The sequence below is a fragment of the Agelaius tricolor genome, unplaced genomic scaffold (assembly GCF_023055355.1).
Source record: "Agelaius tricolor isolate 1412-34295 unplaced genomic scaffold, bAgeTri1.0.p SCAF_11, whole genome shotgun sequence".
NCBI classification, from domain to species: domain Eukaryota; kingdom Metazoa; phylum Chordata; class Aves; order Passeriformes; family Icteridae; genus Agelaius; species Agelaius tricolor.
In genome coordinates, this window is record NW_027269271.1 from 31118149 (window position 1) to 31135564 (window position 17416).

General features: G+C 40.8%; 1 protein-coding gene across 3 annotated transcripts in view; it reads right to left on the reverse strand.

Annotated features, from left to right (window-relative positions):
* SLC44A5 (solute carrier family 44 member 5) overlaps positions 1-9496 on the reverse strand; it is a 70742-nt gene extending 61246 nt beyond the window's left edge. The window contains exon 1 of one of the 3 annotated variants that reach the window (XM_071437007.1): positions 9205-9496. In XM_071437007.1, the coding sequence (XP_071293108.1) occupies positions 9205-9223 (19 nt within the window). In that variant the 5' untranslated portion in view covers positions 9224-9496. Of the gene's footprint in view, positions 1-8452; positions 8728-8774; positions 9003-9204 lie in introns of those variants that run through there. The other 2 variants (XM_071437006.1, XM_071437005.1) reach the window with 2 other exon arrangements.
* Positions 9497-17416: the final 7920 nt, after the last annotated feature.

Genomic DNA, 17416 nt, shown 5'->3' on the forward strand with positions numbered 1-17416 from the left:
CAGGTCTGGGTGAGAGGAAGAGCAGACAGGCCAAGACAGTGCAAGCTTGTTTGAAAGGTCAAAAAAAGCACAGCTATACAGACTACAATCCTGCCCTTCCACAAATGCTCCAGAAAGGCTCTAGGGTCACACAGTGAGAACAGAAGCTACTTCCTCTTTCAGTTTCATTTATTATGCAGTCTACAAGCAGAATGTTACCCATAAACAGGAGAATCTTTCAAAATGCAGAGCAGTCTGTATTAAGGACCATTGTCATTCAGTTGCCCTAGTTTGGTTGCGCAACTAAAACTTATTATTTTAAAGGCAAAATTAATACAGGCAAATTCAATACTTTAAAGCAAATTCACTGCAGGATGCCTTTTAAAGATAATCTTTGGTACAGACATAAAACTATGATACTTTGCCTTAAAGTATGACAGAAAAATCGTTAGAGATGACACATTTTAGTGCAAGCCCCTAAGGACTAGTCAAATCTAACAAACTTTAATTCCCACGTTGAATGCAATATTATCATTAACTGATCCCACTAACTGAACTGACCCAACAGCTTAAAACAAGTCAAAAAACAGGTGACCAAATATACATTAATTGACCATCCACATCCCCCAAGAGTCACTCTGCGAGGAAAAAAAGAAACACTTCCCCACACTGTTCCTTTACCATGCCATCCTTTCTTACTATATTTTTCTTATACTTTTGAGGGAGAAGAACATAAATAAACAACATTTTTAGGATTTCTCATATATCTTATTCTGGCAGTGGTTACAGTGTACATAACAGGGAAAAGTCTTGGAAAAAAGCTCTTGGCAGTTGGGGGGGGGTTATTTTTTTCTGCTTGCAGAGCCACATTTCCAGGCGTACTATACAACTTCATCGATTGTCATTGACTCAGAATTCTAGTGCACTTGTTAATTTGTTTTCCATGTCCACTCACAGATTCACTTGATTTGGGGTTACTTTCACTTTGTTAAGAAACTTTCACTGATTTCTCTTCCTATTCTGCTTGTCAGTATCCTAAACCACTCATTCACTACCTACAGATTTTTGATTCCCCCAGTTGAAAGGAAAACCTTTCATTATAAAAGGATTGGAAGAAAAAGCCAACTTCCCAGTAGCTGAGTTCTCTTTCTTATCCTCTCTACAATTCCAAAATAAGCTTCCAGACAGCTGCCAAGATGGTTGTTTTCCCTCAGACTGGAGCCCAAAATGGTGCCTAATCTCAAGTTTGTGGACTGCTTGTTACATGGCTCTTGCCGCAACACTTAGTCATTTGTGAAAAGGCTATCAGCATAAATCAGAAAGGGTTTGCTCTGCATGAACTGCATAACTACAAATACAATATAATATAACATTATGTTACTTGCTTTCCAAATGAAATTATGCATTCCTGGTTATAATAAATCTGTTAGCAATATATATGTACATATTATATACATATTTACTTAAATACACCCACAGACATATATATACATGTGAAAAAACTCTATTATCTCACAAATCCTACACAAATCTTTAAATTACATATGGGGGAAAATATTATAAGAGTTCAAGAGTATTGGTCACAGGGCACATCACTTCCCTGTTTATAGCAGTTGCTTAGATGCTAGCACAGATATTGCATTGTACTGAAACCAAGAAAAAGGCGCATTCACAGATACAGCTTATTGCCTTTTGTCTGACAGAATAAAGCAACACAGCATAGGAATTATTTATCATTCTGCCGGGGGGGTGGGGGGAATCTAAAAATAAATATTGTATTTTGCTACACTTAGCTAGTTTTTAGCAACCTGATCATATCCAGGAAGTTATGACTCTTATAGAAAAATATCAATGATGAAAAAAACCAGTTCATTTTAATGTAATATCCACTAAAATAATCTTATATAATAAATACCAGAGTTATTATTCCACATATTCATTTATTTCAAAGTACACTGATTATAAAGGACACTTACTCAGCTACCAAATTTCAAGCACATCAGCTTGTACAAGTGTAGATGATCTGCATGCAATAGATACTCACTTTCTTCCATATACAATCAGCTGTACAGAAGAGATAATTATGTGGTATCCCAGCCCAGTCATGTTAGAGCTCCTCTTTCTGGTGAAACATACTCCTAAAGTACAAATGAGTTCCCACTCTTACCACATCAGAAGTACACACTAAATCATCTATTTTAACAGATACCTATTGGTTTAAAGGAGGTACAAGCATGGGATTTCCTGCTGAAGAAGTAACCCGCCAAACATCTTTGGGGAACCTTAATAAGTGGTCCTTTTTACGGAGAGGATCATTCTAGGCAAAACTTCTTTTTCTTGGCAGATGTCAGAGGTCAATCAAAGGCATCATTCCAGGTTTTAGTAAAACAGAAGACCTTTGACTTCAAAGTGACTGCTCAACACAGTACCTTCAAAGCGTACAGTCACTTGTACAGCTCTCTTCAGCACAATCTAGGAGGGAAAGGATGATTTCATTTATGTGGAATGAGGCTGGAAAAATGCAAATATCCCTTAGTTAGAAGGAACAGTCAGATGTATCCCATCTCTGCCCATGAAAAGTTGTCTATAATTTGTATTGGCATGTGGACAGCACTGAATTTCTACATCAGCAGTAGACTCTGTGGGATTATCCCACAAGAGAGAGAGATGCCCTCCTGGCTACTTTTATTTCTCGGTGCTTATAGCATCTCAGATGCTGCAAAGTGCCGCAGCAGATTAATGTAATAAAAACTCTTGATGCTTCATATGGATTGCAGCTCTATTATTTGGAATGGCAGGTATGAAGCTATTTATATCTATACCTGGAGAGAAGTGAATTCCAGAGACTGGAAATCCAGTACCATAAAAGCTTGGTACCAACAAATTTAGACTGACAATATGAAAAGGAAAAAAAAAAAAAAAAAGCAGAAGCATTCACATAAAGTTTAAGTTGCACAAGTCTTTTAACCAAAATTATACTCAGTCACTGTTGGGATCTGTTGCCTAAGAATACTTAGATATCAAAGATGTGCACTTAACTCTAACAGGCAGGCATTTGTTTCCTGTCACCCTAGCAAAAAACAAAACACAGTTTTATAATAAACTCTTAAACCCCCCACAGTAACCTATTAGATTTGTCACCACTTTCCCACACCATCTTCATGGACTTTGAGTCCTGTGTATCACACCACCTCCCAAGTAAGTGCTCACAGAAAATAAAGTTGAAAAGAACTTTGAAAGGCTCTTCTGTTAGCCTTCTTCCAAGATTTCTTGGGTACTTCTTCACTGTTTCCTCAACCTCTGACTGAAACACCTTCTTCAAAGTCCCAAATGATTCAGTACAAGTTCCATATATGGAAATCTAAACATCCAGGTTTACTTATATGTTGTACAGTGCACAGCCATCACATTTTCCTTACCTTCACTGTAACAAAGTAAGGTTGTTAACAAATTTGGGTATTTATCTTCCGATATTAAACAAATCAGAGTATTATTCCATAAAATACACCTTGTTCCTAACCTCACAGGAAAGCTCTTACGTTTATGTGCTTTAATAGTCCTAAATTAACGTAATTACACTATTCCTAGATGCTTCTGTATTATTTTATTAGATTATTAGACAATAATGTTATGTCAGACTCCCTGACATAATATTCAGATGTTAAGGAATCACATTAGCAGATTTTGTAAATCTGACTGCCTCTGAGTCGGATACTAGCAACAGAAAACTCAAATAAATACAGTTAAGCAACTGTGAATGTGATGTGCCTTTACACTTCAGGAGTGAATGCAGAACAAACAGATTTTCTCATATCCAAGTGAAGATCAGTTACTGAATTTACTAAATCATCTCCACATTTCTGTGTGTTTAAGTCTAACAGCATTTTTTCTTCTGACCAGATGATTATGGCAAATTTATTTTATTTTTGCTTATTACGTAACAGTAACAACTACTTAACCCGTGCAGAATGAGATATTTATGACTCTATAAAAGGATACAGTGTAGAGAAATACAGGCCTAGTAGAACAGGAGAGACTTTGAGAAGCAGAGATGCAAGATTGGATGATAATACACTATACAGGCTTGGGATGGTAGTAGAGAGAATTTCCCCTCAACTATGTATTAGTATCCTGCTTGTTAAAAAATATAACCAAGTTTAATTAGTCAACAAGAAACCTAGCTTATTAAACTCTTTCTAGATAATGTCCAGTGACTGTTATACATAACCCACTCAATAGAGTATAACTATGCAGAACAGTTCCATTAATCTCCTTGATTATAGGTGTTCTGATTGTATCGTCCTTGTTCATGGCTGAGCCAATACTACCAAGAATGGCTCAGCTTAAGTCAATAAGCTAAAAGATGCACAACACTGAAGTGCTAAAGGATAGCAAATGTAGAACCTGGACACTTTCAGATACTCTAGAATCTTAATTGGACTTGAAAATGCAGTAATTAATTTGGCTCAAGAAATACGAAAAAGTGCTAGACCACTAGGTGAGGAAAAATTGTATTACCTAAATCCTACCAGTTTTATTGCCTATTCACTTACTGACTAAACCATCTCTGGTATGGAGTACTTTTCATATTTTCACAAAACCACAAAATGGTGTGGGTTGGCAGAGACCTTGAAGCTCATCTCATTCCAACCCTATGTCATGGGAATGGACACCTTCCACTTGACTAGGTTACTCAGAGTCCCTTTCAACCTGGCCTTAGACACTTCCAGTGATGGTGCAGCCACAGCTTCTCTAGGCAACCTGTTTAGCACCTAATCACCCTTGGAACAAAAAATTTCTTCCTTACATCCAACCAAAATCCTCTTTCAGTTAAAAACCATTGCCCCTTGTCGTGTCAATAGAAAACTTGGGGGAAACAAAAAGGAAAAAAAAAACCAAAAAAAGAGGGGTTAAAAAAAGATATAATAAACTCTTTCTCCATCTTTCTCACAAACCCCCATTGTACATATCAAAAAGCTGAACAATCTCTTTTGACCTTTCCTCATAAGAGAGGTGGTCCAGCCTGTTAACCATCTTTGTGGCCCTCCTATGGACCTGCTCCAAGATCCCTGCCTTGCTTGTGTTGGGAATGCTGGAGACAGATGCAGCACCTTCAGGGTCCAAAGGTGGGGTCTCACCAGAGTGGAGTAGAGGGGCAGAATTACCTCCCTCAACCTGGTGTACCACTTCTTTCATGCAGCCCAGGACACCACTGGCTTTCTGGGTTGCAGGTGCACGTTGACAGTCCACAGGCAATTTTTCATCCACCAGTATCCCAAGTCCTTCTTCTGCAGCATTGCTCTCAAATCATTCATCCTCCAGCTTGTGCTGATAATGGGGATCACCTGACCCAGGTGTAGGACCTTGCACTTGGCCTTGCTTGACTTCAAGCAGCTTGCAGATCCTCAAGCTTGTCATGCCCCATGGCCCCCACCCCGAATGGCATCCCTTCCTTCTAGTGTATCAACTGAACCACTCACCTTGGTGTCATTTGCAGCCTGTGCTGAGGGTGCACTTGATCTCATTTATTTTGTTGATGTACATACTGAATAGCACTGGTTTCAATACAAACATCACTCATTACTGGTTCTCACATGGATACTGAACTAGTGGCTGTAACTCCTGGGACAAGGATGGTGCAGAGGACATTACAACAGAACCAGACAAAAAATGAAGCAGCATGCTGAGAGAGAAAGTTTTCACTCAGAAAGACCTGTCTGCAGTAAAAAACAACAGGGAACATATAACAAAGTGTTTAAAATTCTTAAAATTCTGCCCAGCCTCCCAGGTTTATTCCACAGTGAATCATTTTATGTAAAACTAGGATGCTGGCAAAATCAGGTATGGCTGAAGCTCTGTAACTAGGTTTAGCAGATCTACTCAAAGAGTAAATGATTTATCCCACCTAAAACATGCACAACAAAGCCTAAATGAAGTGGACCAAATTTATGTCAGAGAAGAAAGGTATAAGCTGAATCTGCATTTCACTACTTCAAACACTTCTAAGTATATTAAAATATTAATGAAGTGTTAAATTGAGTTTCACTTTTGATATGAACCTACCCCACTGGTATGAAATTTGAACCTCAGAAGGCAAAATTAATTACATACACACGCACAAGGATTTACCAGCAGAAGCTAGGGAAGTTTTATCTGCAGTAGTGTCACAGCCAATAGCTTCCATATAGTACGACACTGCTGTGGCTAAATAGCCCATTTTCTTCAGTTTGAGGATGCCCTTCCTGGGTGGTACACATACATAAATGGAGGAAATTAAGAATGGTAAATGCAGGCCAAGTGACAAAAATGACATCTTGATAGTGTCACAGTTCCTCAAAAGCTGTCCCAAGTGAAACAGAACTTCCCTAGCTTGGAAACATAAAAAATAGAATTCTTCTTAGGAGAAACCTGTGATCATGTTTCTCCTTTCTTGGGAGAAACATGATCACAGAAGTAACTAGGAAATCACAATTATAAATTCAAGTTTCAGTTGCATCCATTACTGGCAAAAAAAAATCATGGGTAAGTAGTTCTTCCTAGAGAAGATGTAAAAACACAGATATAAAAAAAACTAGATGAATTTGAGTTGTAAATAATAAATTGGGCCTTCTCAATGTTTCTTAAAACAGTGATAAAAGTTTTTGTTAAAGATCATCGCTTTGGCCTTCAGTGTCCATTTGTAAGGTAAAACTGAACTGCACTTCACTGCTACAGTAAATTGTTTATGGGACAATCACTGATTCTACAATGAAGTAAAAAATAATTTCAACATTCATTTCAACAGTCACATGACAGCATTTAATACTGCAGTCACATTAAAGAAAAGTACTGCTTCCCTTAAAAAACAAAACCCCACTCCTAAACCATGCACTTGACTAATCTCTTCTAAAGAATCAGACTGATGACACAAGTTAAAAAACTTTGAGAAGTATTTGCCTTTGTCATTTATAAATGCTGTGAGGAATCCTTGAGATTCCAAGGAAAGAAGTTTAGGACATCTATTCCTCTGCAAAATATACCTGCAGGCTAATAAATAACTAGCTGCAGACAAAGACAACAAAGTCAAGAGAATAACTATTACAGCAATCTAATTTAAAAGGAAATCTATATTACATATGCTCAATTTGAAAATGCTCCACTTTCCGTTTTATAAGTCCTCAACATAATGGGATCTAATAAGGGAAAGAACCTTGCTTCCCAACAAGAGCAGAGTAATTGCTCAGGATTTCTGCAAATGTAGTAACACAATAAACATTACCACTATTAACACCCATACATGTAAATGAACTTAAAGGAAGTAAACCCACTGACGAAACAGGTCAAATAGACAAAATTCTCCAATTCTTCAGAATGCTGCCTTCCTCCCTAAAGGTGAATAAAAAGATTCACCCTTTCTTACCCATGTAACATGCTTTCAAAATGAAGTTTAAAAGATTACTGTATAACGACAGTAAAACACTTGGTATCACTCATCATGACTTTATTAGAGGGTTCTTGTTTACAAATAGCAAATGAGGAAGCATACATAGTACTTATTGAACTCTATTCAAAAGCTATTTTTCCCTTTCTGAATACTGTGTTCTCGCTCTTCTTCCAGAATAATACTTCCACTTTTTCTGCCATCAGTGCTGAGTATCTATGATCTTAGGCCTACACTCTCACTGCAGTAATCTGCAAAACCATTTGAATTCCATAGGAGTAGAAAATTATTCTCTCAGAAGTGAAATTATTTCAGACTCACCAATTTTTATTTCACCTTAGTTTGTGGCTTGTCTTCCCTCCCTAAAGGCTTTTTTTCCTATTGCCCTTTCCAAAGGAAGGCAAGCCATGGATTTTCGTTTAGTCAGATCAAGGTTCACACCATGTCAGTGAATTAAAAAACAGATTTTTCCAAGATGTAAATCAGCATGCCTAATGGTACCGAGGCAAAGGCTGCTTTACCAAGCCATGTCTATGCTTTTGCGCAATTCGGCTCATTGCTGGAGGCCTTCGGGGCTCCTGGAGCAGCAGACCAGTCCTAAGGGGGTTTGCTCATTCTGCTCGTTTGTTTTGCCACGGAAATATCACGCACATTGGAAGAGGAAATCAGCTTTGTAGCAACACCTTCAAACAAGCTAAGCAGCTCCGCAAACCCTGTGCCCCTCATCGCAAATACATGGCCTTCCAAGGAGCAATTAAAGCAGGGCCCAAACACCCAGTTCTGCCCCCGGTGACCTTCCCGCGGCGCCGGTCAGCAGGACCAGCGGGAAGCTCCCGCCGCACGCGCCGCGAACACCGGCAGCCCACAGGTACCACCGCTCAACGGGCTCCGCCCCCGCACACCGCTCCGGGCACCCCCGGCCCCCGGCCCCGCACAGCGCTTCAGGCATCCCACACTCGAGTCGGCTCAGCTCGGCCCGGCCCGGCCCGGCGTGTGCACCTGCCGCCCGGCCCCTCTCTGCCCCAGAACGCGGACAAAGCGGCCACAGCGCACCTGCTCCCGCGGCTAGGGCGGCGGCGGAAGCTCCAGGTCTGCCCGCCCCCATCTCTGCGCCCACCGGCTCTTTCCCTGAACCGATCGTCCTGCTTTGCTCCAGGCCGAGCCAGGCGCTCCGGCGTCCCGGGGTCTACCGCCAACACGGGGGACCCTGCGGCCACCGCGCCCCCACATTCGCCAAGGGGCACAAACTCCGTCTGCCTCTGGCCGCCGCTGTTCGGCCGGGCGGATCTACGCTGTAAACAGGCCGGAGGGCAGTACAGGCGCCGACCGCCCCCGCCCCAGCACCGGCGCTCGCCCCGCCGTGCCCCGCGCTCACCGTAGAGATGTGCGGAGGCTTCGCCCTTCCTCGCCATCGTCTCTCGATGCCCTCCACGCCGGCACTGCCAGGGCACAGCCAGGGGCCCGGCGCCTTCCCCCGCTGCTCAGCGCGTTCTTTGTTGCCGTGAAGGCATGAGAGGCGGCGGCGGCCGGGCAGCCTCCCGCTCCGCTCAGCCGCGGCCGCCCGCAGCACCACCCGCACCCCACGCCCACCCTCCCGTCCCGCCGGCTCCGCGGCGACGCCTGCGCCGACCCGCGGGGGCGGTGCCGGTGCCCGGGTCGCGAGGAGGGGGGGTGCGGGCGGAGCGGCCGCGCCGAGGGCCGGCGAGGGGTGCCGGGACGGGTCGCGCGTCGCCGACTTCGCGTGGGCCCGGAGGCAACTTCGGCATCTGGGGAGAGCGAGCGAGGCCGGACCCGGCGAGCCGTACCTGGCAGGGCGGTTTCCATCCTCCCGCACCAACCACTGCTGACCGCAGCCGGGTATCTGTGCCCGTGCCCTGCGCAGAGCCCGGAGGTGCTGGCCGCTGGTGGGAAGCGGCCGGCCGGCCGGCCCTGGAGCCGCTCGCCGCCCGCCCGAGCCCCGCCGGGAAGCGCCTCCCTTGGCGGAGCTGTCCGTGCGGCCCGTGCTGAGCGCCGGGCCGGCTGGGCCGCCCTCGGGCAGCAGTCTCCTGCCCAGCAGCCGGCACGAGCTCCCGGGGCTGGAGAAGGGTGAAGCGTTCTTTCGTGCTCACCGACAGCCGTCCGTCTGTCCCTGACGGGGGAAGTGTGTTGGTCCTGGGTTGGGGCATTTTCATGATTCAGTCAAAAAACACCCTCAATACTGAGAAATACGTAATTTCTGGTCATAAACTTTCCTTCAGTTGCCATCCTCCTCCATGCGTTTTATCTAAATGGGACAAAGGCCACTTACGAGCAATTAGTCCAATTGCTGAGATTCTTTTACAGTCGTGACAGCACAAATCATCACTACAGCAAAAGGCCACTACATGCAGATGTCATTATGTTATTATCTGTTGTCACTAAGTCCAAGACAACAGAGCATTTTCTAAGACAAAGCATTTTGAAATTACAGAAGTGCACCTATCAGCCCTTACTTGTATTTTCAGACATGAGCATTGGAGGAAAAGTTACTTTCCAAGGCTTGCAAATAAAGGTATCCTTCCTAAAATTGGCTTAAGACCTCAAAAGCACATGGCTCATTTCTTGATGAGTAAATTAATGTCCATAGATCATGGAAGTTGTTGCTCTGCTTGTATGGAAATGTAAACCAATCATCTGTGCATTAGTGAGGGTACGTGCCTCTTACATACATGGTGTGTGCATCATCAGGTCTTGTAGAGGTAGCTGCCTTGGCTAGTTTCAAGAAAATTAAATCAGGCATATTTACGACCTTATCTATCCTCCTAGCGGTCTCAGTTCAGGCCAATCACTCCAATAATTACTGAATTTCACATATGTAGTTTTGTCTGATGTAGTTTTGTCTGCTAGTAGTGGAAATACTGGGGGGAATCACTCCTCCCCCCCCCCCCCCCCCCATATATAGAATTGTTAGAATTTATACTTTTAAGTATTATATTTTCAAATGAGTACTTGCTTCCTTTCATCCTAGTTTATCAGAGTGGGCAGAGGTTTATGATTCTGATTTATAATCATAAACTTGGGCAGAGGTTTATGATTCTGTGCACTGCTCGTAGTCTACAAATTTATTGAGAGCTCCTTCTTAACCTTGTCTCCCTAACCACTAGGCCACTTACCTAGCCTAGCTACCCAAGATGCCTGTTTGTGTTCCAGGAAATGGACCTCAAGTAAATACCTGATGTGGAAAAGGGTTGATGTCCTTTGCTAAGAAATTCTTATTTAATCTCAGTGATGTTGACTAGGAAAACAATTCAGACAATCTCACCTGCAGAAGAAAGATCTTGTGTCAAAGACTGAGTCAAAAACATGAGAAATGCGGCATAGGACAGTTTTGTAAGAAGGAAGGAAGTGTATTAATGTCTTCTGGCTCATTCTGATAAGGCATGGCAACCTAAAGGTAGCAGGGCATGACCGGATTTGATCATCAGAGCTTTAGTAGCATGCTTGAGGAAGCTTCAGTTATTCTTCAGTGTTCTTCTGTACCCCTTGTGCAGGGAAATGTATCTATATATATCTGTATTGTTTGGCATGGCCTCATGGGTGCCTGGCATTGGGCCAGTGTCAAACCACAACAACAGCCTACCTTCAAGAATGAATATTGGAATCTCAACAATAAAAAACATAGGTAATACAGGTAGTATAGCCTGTTCTACAAATAAATATCTAAGATACCTAAGTATCACATATTATATATATAAATAATATATATAATACAGAGCTTATACAATGTCTATATTGTGTCTATACTACACAGTTTATATAATATAGTATTTATATCCTCCAGGAGAAGTAACTTTTTACTTGGTTCTGACTACCAGAACCAAGGAACAACTTTAAAAAATACATTAAAATAAAGGAGAAAACTTGCTAAAAAGCATTCAAAATGTTAGAATAGTGCTAAAAACTACAAGACAGCTATTCAGATAGATAGAAGGCTATGTAAGGAGACCACTTTGAGACAGAGCAGATCATCTTTGTATATTCATGTTTCTCTGAAGGGCCTGGGATATGGCAGAAGGAAGTTGCCAGGACTAGATAGAATGAAAAGGGCAGTAGCTACAAACAAGGAGTAATATACCTATATTCCTATAACCTACCAAAATAGGGAACAATTGTGTTCAAGTGAGTAAATTATAAAGGATCACAAAATTTGGCATGTTAAGTGTGAAAGAACAGTAAGGCAGGCCAAAAAAGAGTTTGACTATTAATTGCAAAAAAGGATGCCAAAAAGAATCATTTGTCTAACGGCCAAGAGGAGGAAAAGAATATGTAGAGTTAATAGGATATTTTCCTTAAGTCTTCTATGCACATATAGACTTGAAGGTGATAAGCATTTTCACAATTTTTTTAAAATACTTCCAATGAAAATCCATAAAACTGCTGACCATGCCTATGAATGTTGCAAATACTGAAAACTACAATAATGCAGACAGATTTAATGCAGACAGATTTTTGTGATATATTGGAAAAGTATAATTTTTGTAAAGAGAAGTCAAGCTCAGAGAACTACCGAAGACTTCTCAAGGAGCCAGAAGACATGAAAATGAGGGCATACAGCTGATTTTCAAGTTATTTGGATTTCTGAAAACATTCCACAAGGCTCCTCATGAAAAAAGCTTTAAATAAAATAAGCTACCATAGAGGGAAAAGTTATTTTATGGCTGAAAATTGTTAAAGGGTGCTAGAAAGGTCTATCATTCCTTGGAGCACCAGGGCCCTTCTTGTCCTGCCCTGCCATTGGAGGCACACTGGTGCCTGGGGATGCAGGGTACCTGCCAGGCAGAGTGACGTGGCTGCTGCTGCCTTCCTGTTTGTGGTGCACAGTCTTCAACAGCACCTGCAATCAGGACTCACCCTCAGCTCCAGCACAGAGCACAGGCAGCCATGTCCTCTCCTCCTCCTGGGCTGGCAGAGACAAAAGGTCACTAGTGCAGGCACGCACAAGACTCCCTGGATGCCCAAGCACATGCCCAAGCACATTCACCCAGTACTGCTGGCCAGATCCCAGCCTCCTTACCTGCCTCAGGAGTGCCTATTTCCAGGCTGGTTCAGCTTGATGCTTCCTGCAAACATATTGCACTCACATATCCCACAGGAAACTCCGCACTCACAGGTTGCCATGGATGACAGAATGGATCCCTGCCTGTCTGATGACCTGATGTCTCCTACTCATTGGTAAGTCCAGCTTGAATTTTGCCAGGAAATGAGAAACGCACACCCACTATGGAGAAGATAATCCAGCACCACACACACAAGATGTGACATGTGGTCACGCTCCAGCTACTGGTGCTGAACCCATCACTCACCTCACCCACAGCAGCCTCTCCCAGTAGAAGATTTTCAGGACATGCACTCACTGTACCCACCTCAGCAGCTAGCAGCTAAGACCTCCAACCACTCCAGTACCAGATAACGAGACCTCCCCAACACCAGCAGCACCAGTGGGCACTTTACATTCCCAAATGTAACCTTGGTACCAAATCCACTCATAACCCTCACAGTTACCACTTTATCCTTACAACACACATACACATGGGAGAGTGAGATTGGGCTCAGTCAGACAAGTGTACCTACTGCCCTTTTTAACATTGACTGGTCCATTTAATGGTCCATTCTTTATTTTCTCCTCTGTTCCTCCAGATGCACTTCCCCTGCACATTCCTTCATTAGTTTGAATAGCTCCACAGATCCATTTCCAACATTATGTACCCTCACATTTGCATCTTATCAGGTGCAAAGTCCCAGTTTGCCTGCAGTTTATTGAGAGACAGTTTGTTTCTTGTCTTTATCACTGTTATCTTTGACTGTCAAGTGTGTGTCTCCATATTTTGTTTATGGCTTTCCACCTTTTTTTGTTATCTCACTTGACAAGACCTTTGATCAGATAATCGTACTGAAATAAACATTCCTCATCAGTTAGTACGACTGATTTGTGTGTCATCCCTGACTCCCTTACCATTTGTCAGTCAGGTCTTTCATGTTCTTGTTTATGGCTTCCTCCATTTCTGCACTGAAAAGGTTCATGACCAGATATCCTTAAAGAAGCACACATTTTCCTTCCACATAACCTTAAGAAAATGTTTTTTAATTGGTGGGGTCACCCATAGATTCTCAAAGGCTTGTATGTTGGGACTCTTGTTCCAGATACTCATCAAAGATTTTAAAAAGGAGAGGAATACTGAAGTAGGAAAATTTGATGCCAATAGTTATGGGGCTGAAAGAATTCCAGAGAAGCTCAGGACAAATAAAATGTAAAATGGCATGGAAAAGGGGTGCAGAGAAATAAATACATACAAAGATGAGCTTTGAGTTGACCATTACATCCCACATCCTGTTATCATAGATAATACATGAAAATTTTCACTTTGGTGTTCAGAGGAATTTTAAAAAAGGGCAACAGAAAATCACACAAAAAGACCATAGAAGTTATACTCTTATCTTTTTGCAAGAACACGAGCGACTTTATGATTCTGATTCTTTGACACAAAGCTAAGACATTGCAGGAAGTACTCAAAGATGATTATTCAGCTTGGAAAAGAAATTGCTATTTGGATATCAACACCTTTTTTTAATCAAATCTTAGACCCAAAGAGGATGATTGCCTCAAAGATGTTATGCTTCAATGTGCCTGTTTGAATTCAACTAGTAGGGACCACAAATGAAATTATCAGATGTCTGATTAAAAAGAAGCAACCTGGAGTGGTTCTTTATACTGTAGAAACTAAGCTGTGGTTCCCAACATATTCAAAAAGCAACCAGTCAAGTTAATGGAAGAGACATTTATGAAGCATTATTAAACACAAAGGCATCACCTCCAGCTCAGGAAACTTATAAATTGAAAAATTTTTGGAGGGTAGAAAAAATTTAGAAAAAAATCTATAAAATCACTACTTTTTTGGTAAATGACCTGGAACCATTTCCTGAACATTCTTTGTTGCACTACCATAAACTGGATACTATGTCAAATGGATCTTTGGTCTGACCTAGTACAAGTCTTGTTACTTCCATGGAAAAATGAGCTTCAGCTATTCATGTTGTAAAGAGCCTCATTGTTTGTCACATGAATGTCATACGAAAATCTCAATTGCCACCTTCTTGTGCTTGTATTCTCAATCCCAGTATTTTTCTTCCAGAATCTCCAACCCAAGATGTCTCCCCTTCTTTTGTTTTGCACTGCATGTGCCTCAATAGGGCTATACCTCAGCTAGTGTTTCTAAATTCTACCTTATACAATTCAACAGCAAGCAACAGCTGTAATCATTATTGAATTCTGTCTTTATTATGCAGGTGTAAGTTCTGTCAGCTGTTATAGAAACTGAACTCTTGTGATTTAAGGCATGTTTTGCTTAGTGTTTTGTCATTTGCTGCACTTACTAAAAATAAGTATACATGTCTTACGATAAAATTAGTGTCTACATTGTATCAATACACATTTACATGGTTAGGTTCTTGTATACTATTAAATACTAGCATTGGTATAGTCTTGCAGAGCCACAAATGGAGTTTTACAATATAAATGTTTATTAAAATCCCACCCACCATAGTGTCACAGTGGTGCTTATGTGGTACCTCACCTTTAGTCAGCTTGGGCTGGCAGAGTTGTAACTTCACTGTTCTGGGTTCTAACCTACAAGTAAGTGTTAAATTCATTTGCGAGAGGTATGCTCGCTACAACTGGACTTTTATTAATATATGATTCTACAAGGAGAAATGTACCAAACAATGTATCTTAAAGACTTTTAGGCTACTAAAGTGCCAGCTACAGCATGTTTAGTGCAAAAATCTCCTAGTTACTTCTTTTACACACAGCTAGGCCTACCTCTCTTTCTTAATGTTTGTTTTCATGTTTGTTTTCACTTGTTTTCATATTTCATGCAAAAGCCATGCTTGTCTAACTAAGCACTTGTTTCTTAAGCAGTTAGTTCTGAAAAAGTCTCACCATACTTTAAAAAAAATTAGGACACGTGGTTTTTACATTAAGGCATGGTTCAAAAATGATCTTCTCAGGTTTCTACTGACTTTCTTTTTCTTCGGAAAGTCAATAGAGAGCAAAATTATTACAGGATGCAACTGATTGTTTTTCTATTTTTTCTCAAGCTCTGTACATCTGTCCCTTCTCTTTCCTTATGGTTCATGTTTGACAGTCACATAAGTGTAACCCAGTGTGGTTTGATGACATTAAGGAAAAATATTTGGTGTGTTTACAAATAGTAGTTAAATGAAAAACTTTCAAGACTTAGAGCAGCTATGACTTTGTGATTAAATGAGATTGAAAATTTGACATTAAGTGCTGTTTGTGATACCCAGAAATTAAACAATCTAATATATACACCTCAAAATATTTCAATTCAAGTATCCCATTATCTTGATTTTAGATCATTCAGAGTTTTCCACAGAGATGCTTTCCTTTTTTTTATTTTTCCCCAATAAATTTATTCTTTTAAAAACCATGAAAACTCTAGGAAAAAAACCCTAACCACCCACCCTGAGCTCCTCAACTAAATCCCAAGACAACTCAAGACAAACTAAAAGAATCACAAGAGCTTGCAACAGAAATTTAGAAAAAAATGTTTGGTTTAAGATGTTTTAAGTTACTATTGTATCAGGGATCAAAGAAAAGCAAAACAGGTCATAACTATGAAGAAGAAGTTGCCATGTTTGTTGCATTGCATTACATCAAAAATTATTCTACTTTAGAGATCATGAATTCAGGACCTACACACAAAATTTTACTATGTTTGTTTTGTGTAGTTACTTCAGTAACTCTTAATATATAAATCACTGCAGAAAATTTCATTTGCTTTCCATTTCTAAAATAAAAGTTCATTAACAAATGGTAAAATCCTGTTTGTTGTTAACAATTTAAAAAACTCCAAACCGGTAAAACACTTAAAATTAGTAATTAGTAATTACTAAGACTTAATTATTACTAATTAGTAATAATTACTAATTAATAAAAAATAACACTTCAGCCTAGAATACAGTTGCTAACTTTAAGGGATAAGCATCCTGGTTCTGGCCAGGACCAGGTTAATTTTTGCAGTGGCCAGAAGGCACATGGCCAGGACCCAGAGGTTATTCTTTACTACCTCACCATTGTTGAGGTGGGAGGAAGGGGCTGCTTCTGGTTGTAGTAGTTAGGATTAATGAGAATTTTGCATATTAATCACTCTGTCTCTTTTGCATACTTTTATTATTATTGTTACAGTTACTGGTATTTTTTCTTATCCCATTGCTGTTTCCAGTAAATTGGTCTTAACACTTATGTGTCTCCAGTTCTCCTCTCCAGCCTGCCATAGGGGGAGTGAGAGTGAGTTGAAGAGTCACAGAGGGAGTACCATTCCTAAACTACAACGTTAAAAAGCAACCCTATATCTAACATTACATAATACAATTTATACTTTTATATGTTTAGTGGAGGAGCATGGAGAAATATGTAATTTGCAGAAATGGAATTCAGAGATCAGGTTATTAACTGACTGCACAAACTCAGATTATGAATAAGCAGTGTCAAATCTTGTGCACATAATCCATTTTGCTTGCTCCTGTAAGAATGTGTCTCCCTCCATGTTTTATCATTGGATTTATTGCCCTGAACACCCTTCCAAGAAACACATGCTATATTCTTCTCTTCAGCCTGCCACAGGAGGAGGGGAAGAAGGAACGAGCGAGCATAGTTTGAAGACTCTCAGCATCAGCACTATATTGGGGAATACCATTCCTAAACCATGACAATGAGCAGTAGTTTGTAATGTAATAATCTTACTGTGTTTACTGTAAATACTGTGTTTACATTTACTTACTGAAATGCTAAGTTATGCATTTCAGCAATAAGCATCATGCATTCTGCTGATTAATATATAAGAGAGTATTCTAGGTTAATAAAGCAACATACTGGGCAGTATATAATTCTTACTGCAGTAAAAGTTATCAGAGGAATATTAATTAAGAAATATGACACAGTATTAAGTGTTTGAAAAATGAAAGGCAGATGCTGTATTT